The sequence below is a fragment of the Orycteropus afer genome, unplaced genomic scaffold (genome assembly GCF_000298275.1).
Source record: "Orycteropus afer afer isolate SDZICR_OR568_19922 unplaced genomic scaffold, OryAfe1.0 scaffold00366, whole genome shotgun sequence".
Taxonomy (NCBI): domain Eukaryota; kingdom Metazoa; phylum Chordata; class Mammalia; order Tubulidentata; family Orycteropodidae; genus Orycteropus; species Orycteropus afer.
Window position 1 is genome coordinate 134,359 of NW_006921953.1, and position 5,573 is coordinate 139,931.

Consider the following 5,573-nt stretch of genomic DNA (forward strand, 5'->3'; position numbering starts at 1 on the left):
AATAAGACATAGTTCTGGCCAGTAGGGAATGAATGTAAGACTCAAATAGCTAGTACACGGTAAAAAGTTATGAGACATCCTCAAAAAACTCACTGCCATCAAGTCAATTTCAACTCACACAACCCCTCCTTGGGTTTCCGAGGCAGTATTTGATGGAAGTAAATTGTCCAGTCTTCCTTCTGAGGAGTGGCTGATGGGTTTGAACTGCCAGCCTTCTGGTTAGCAGTCAGATGCCTTAGGCACTACACCACCAGAACTCCTGTGAACATCCTAGTGACAGAAAAGCAAATAGTTTTCTCATTTCTCATGTTCATCTCATTTATGCATTTATTGGTAGGGGGCAGTACTCACCTCTCTATCTTTGGAATTTTTTTTTTAATGGAATAAGAATGTGCCTCACCAGGCATTTAGCATGTACTATGTGATCACTGGAGCTCTGGTAGCATAATGTCTAAAGCACTTGACTGCTAACCAGAAGGCTGATGGTTCAAACCCACCAGCCACTCCTCGGAAGGAAGGTTGGGCAATCTACTTCCATAGTGATACTGCCTCAGAAACCCAAGGAGGGGTCACTATGAGTCAGGTCTGACTCCACGGCACATAACAACAACAGGTGATCGATCACTAAATATTAATCCCCTTTCATAAAATCTATATGTAAACCAATGGTTAGAAAAGCCAGGTGGTTTGCATATAGATTGTTGCAGCTGTGTTTATTAGCAGCTCCCTGTCCCAGCTTTGGGGAATAGCCACATGCACCTGAGTTCTATGGAACTTCTACCTCCAGAGCTCTCATAGGTGAAAATCTAACCAAAATTCACTCTCCTGAGAGTTTTTAAGGACAAATCTAGTAGAATTGTGGAACAGAATGGGTTTGTGGCCATTAAAATCTGTTGGCTCACTATTGAATCCTTGAAGACATTTAAATAGCTCCTCACAAAAAAAAAAACTATGGGGGGCAGAGGGAACAACCTGAGACTAAGTGATCAGGCTCAGAGCTGGGAAAGAAGTGTGAAGGAGGAGTACTGTGGGAGCAGAGCTGGCCTTTACTACTCATAGAGATCATAACATAACCAAATAATAAAACAGTTCTTCAGTATTCTCACAGACATTAGGCCATTATCTTCCTGTGAACTCTTCCCACCAGAAATAACCTCAAGGGAGCAGTGTGCAGTGAAACATGTAATTTGCAGATGTTAGTCAGCTCTTGATAATGGTGAAATGCTAAAACAAAAAAGGATAAACTATAGGAAAATCTCCCCAAGTTTTATGAGTGGGCGGGAATGTGGCAACTAATTTTCTTTTGAATTAATGCATATGAAAAAGGGTCCAAATTATACTAATGTTTCTATCCATTACGAATCAAAAGGAGCCTCTTAGGGTGATACAACCTGTTAATTGAAAATACTAGCCTCTTGTCAGTGGCAAACAAAAAATGCCAGCTTTGAATGTTGGGTATTCTCTAACAGTGATTAAAAAGCAAACAAAATATTACTTCATCCTTATATAAAATTCGGGAGCTCTGGTAACATAGTGCGTAAGACACTTGACTGCTAACGTGAAGGCAGGCGATTCAAACTCACCAGCCACTCCTCAGAAGGAGGGTTGGGCAATCTACTTCTGTATTAACTTGGGTCCAACTCAGTGACACATAACAAGAACATATAAAATTCACGTTGGGTTCATATCAAGAATACTTTGTACAAGTCAAATTGATGTGTCTCAAGAAAAGGAAAGTGAGCGTTACAAACATTGCAAAGAGAGAGAATGATTAAGGCTGATAGGAGACTGAAATATGAGAAGTTTATAAAAGCATGGATTAGATGAAAAGAATGTGGATTTACTCCCTAAATTCTAGAAGATGAACTCATAGTTTTCCATGTAGATGTATATGGAAATTAAGGTGTGTGTTATGTATATGTGTATGTATGTATGTGTGCATGCATACATACATTCACTACCTCTGTTCCCAGAGTGCCTGGAAGCAGCAATACTCCAATAGCAGTGAGCATACCTAGCACCCAGATCTTGGTTTCTAAATTCTGTTGTTGGAGAAATGGCTGATTTAGGGCTGTTGTTGTTGTTGTATGTGCCATCGAGTCAGACCTAACTCATAACGACCCCTCCTTCGGTTTCCGAGGCAGTATCACTACGGAAGTAGATTGCCCAGCCTTCTTTCTGAGGAATGGCTGGTGAGTTTGAACTGCCAGCCTTCTGGTTAGCAGTCAAGTGCCTTAGGTACTACGCTAACAGAGCTCCTGATTTAGGGCTAGGGCAGGAAAATACCAGATAAGTCTGGAGCATCTTGTACTAGAAAGCAAGGAAGTTCTTGACTGGAGGCATGGCAGAAGGACACATCAGCTTGAATGGGCTCCTTCTGACTCCATCTAGAACAATTTGAACATTAAAATAAATCATGATTTTAATATTATATCCCATCAAATAGGAAACCATGAGTCCATGTTGATAGAAATAAATGAATAAATTGAAAATTTGAAGATAATATTGCCATAGTTTCAAAGTACTCCCCCATAAAATGTTAATTAATTACAAAGGGGGAAAAAAGATTAACTTATAATGGAGAAGCCTGGCAGAGACCACCTCATTCAAGTGATCAAAGTAAAACATCACAAGTAATGAGACAAGTTGAAATTAAGCTCCACCTGAATAGGGTGCAGTGGGTAGAACACAGCACCACTTGTGTGCTATTCCTGCCAAAGATGCCCTGACATGAATCTACAAATTGAGGAAACATTCTCCAGAATTATAGTGTTGAAGTCGTGAAAGATTGGGTATCTGTTACAAACTAAGAGGGGACTAAAGAGACTTGACAACTAAATGTAATACATATTCTAAACTGGATTCTTGTGCTATGGAAGACAGCCAGTGAAATTGAATAGTCTTATATGATCTGTTACAGACTAAGAGGGAACTAATAATGGATCAGTGTTAATTTCCTGATTATGAGGGTTGTATTTGGTTATTTCTTGTTTCTAAGGCATATATCCTCAAATATTCTAGGGTGATGGAATTTCAGGTTGGCAACTTGCTCTCAACTGATTTGAGGGGGAAAAAATTCTGTCATATACTTCCAACTTTTCTGTAGCTTTATGATTATTTCTAGCTAAAAAATATATAGCTTTGTAACAAAAAGTTGTCAGTGAAAGAACAGTTGAATGAGTCAGTTGAAGGTAGAACTGGCATTGGGTCTTTGTAATAAATATGTTTTAAAAGGGCTGCCTCACCTGTGAATACCCATACGTAGAATTCCATGTAATGTGATCACTTCATATCCTAGAGTCATCCCTGAGGAGACCTAGGGAGCATTTTGACTTCTTAATCCTTTCTATGTATGTGTCTTTTTCTCACTGGCCTTTTTTTTCCTACATGACCTTTGCAGGTAATCCACGACTTCTTATTCTCCTTGAAGGAAAGCCCTGAAAAGTTTCAGATTGAAGCCAACTTCCCCCGACGGGTGCTGCCCTGCATCCCCTCAGAGGAGTGGCCCAACCCCCCTACGCTGCAGGAGGCCGGACTCAGCCACACAGAAGTTCTCTTTGTTCAGGACCTAACAGATGAATGACACTTTTTCTTCCTCTCCCCCCCTACCCCAATCCCTAAAAGAAATGGAAAAAAAAAAAAAAGAGAGAGAGAGAGAAATTCATATTATTATTATTATAATACAATATTTTTTTTAAAAGACTGCTGCATCCTAAAGAAGGGTCAGAAACTATGCTGCCTGCAAGAGTCACAGCCTGTGTGTGTGAGAGAGAGGTTAGCAACGAACAGACCCACTCGGCAAGCCCCCTTCCGCCTGCCTCCGTACCATGCATCTGCTACCAAAAGGAGTCTCTTCACTTGCCACCCACCCATTGTCAGGACTGGGGAAGGGGACATGCCCACCAATTTTCATTCATTCTTAGTTTATGGAAAATAAAAATGAAAAACCTCCATGAACCAGCTACTACAGCATCCTCTGAGGACTTGCTTCTCCTGCCTCTGGAGAAGAAAGGAAAAGAAGGGACAAAACAACTGTCCTTGAACTTCCAGCAATTTATGAGCAACTTGGTTTTTTTCTGTTGCTTTATAATGACCAAAGGAATGAGGCTGATGTAGGTGGTTTTTTGTTTTTGTTTTTTCTTTCTTTCTTTGATAAAGAGTCAGTTCTTAAACCCATGAGTTCATGCCCAGCTCCTTGGCCCCCAGGAGTGTAATTAAGGTGCCTGGGTTGGTTTGTGCTTATTTCTGTCATTGTCCCTCTCAAGTTCCCAGAGAGGCCATTCTTCTTGGTCCAAATCTTGCTGTCCTTGTTTGCCACTGATGCACCCAATTTGGAGCAGTCAGAGGAAAATGTGGGTGTGTAGCCCCACAAAGGCTACACCTGTACAGATACCTATCTATGCGGTGTGTATACTCACCTACAAACACAACTTTAACTTTTCCTTGGGATCTGTACAAGGTGGTTCTTAATGGGGTCTGAACCAAAGGATAGCAGCTCTCCTCCATTCCTCATCTGATAATGTGCATGCTGCTCCTCCCAGCCCTCAGCTCTCCTGAATTGCCAAGCTGGGTGCCTTTCCCAAGGACCAGCAGGGCCTGTGGTGGAGTCAGCAGAGCCACAGGAGAGTGCCCTGCCAGTGTCTGTCTGTGTGTGTGTGTGTGTGTGTGGTTTTTGTTTTCTTTTCCCCTTTAAGGATAGAAAGGACCAGAGGCCTTGAAGGAACCATAACAGGACTCCCAGCCTGTGTAAACTGTTGGAAGGCATGTTTCAATTTCTGATGTAGCCACCTGCTGGAGGCAGTTTTTATCCTCTCCCTCTATTGCTGTGTTGAAGTAATAGGGTTTTTAAACCTCTGGATGTCTCATCTGTGGTTGAGTTTATGGTAATGGGTACATGGGTCAGGCCATGTATTAACACATGCCAGTGTGAGCTGACAAGTATTCCAAAGTGTTCACTAGCTAGACAGGTGCAGACCTATTGTAACACTGCAACCTACTGAAGTTACTGTAGTTCCTAGCACCTCGCGAGGCCAAAGTGTGCAGATGGAGGTAGTGCATAACTTGCTAGATTTGTAGTCTCCAAAGGCTTTCTCTCATGTAACTGAAACCTAAGAACTGCTCTTTTAAGTACCAGTCATGTGGCTATGTTCTTTGCAGCCCTCATCTGGGGTAAATGCCATAGGCCAGGTGAGGAGCTGCAGGTTGTCACCTGGAAAGAAGAGAATTCCCCAGTGGCCTTGCTACAGGTGTCTTAGTACACCATCTCTAGGGAAATTGAATTCTGCTCTTGGCCACCTGTTCTTCCCCTTTGTTTCCTGCTGTCCCTAGGCCAGATGAGAAGGAATGTGCTTTCTGAATAATTATTAAAGGTATACCTGGAGTGAGTAAACCATTCTCCACTCGGCCCTCTGAAGTCTACTTCCTGCTGACATCCATGCAACTGGGAGCCTGCTTCTGTCGGGCTTCCCAGCTGTTTCCCTGGTAGTGCACAGTGGGAGGATAAGGACCTTCATTCTTGTTCTCATTAAAGGCTGCATGTTCTCTGTCAGCATCTTGCCCACACCTCTTTGGGG

General features: G+C 42.3%; 1 protein-coding gene across 1 annotated transcript in view; it reads left to right on the forward strand.

Annotated features, from left to right (window-relative positions):
- FAF2 (Fas associated factor family member 2) overlaps positions 1–3,583 on the forward strand; it is a 77,637-nt gene extending 74,054 nt beyond the window's left edge. The window contains exon 11 of the mRNA XM_007952930.2: positions 3,401–3,583. Within this exon, the coding sequence (XP_007951121.1) occupies positions 3,401–3,583 (183 nt within the window). The remainder of the gene's footprint in view (positions 1–3,400) is intronic.
- The last annotated feature ends 1,990 nt before the right edge of the window (positions 3,584–5,573 follow it).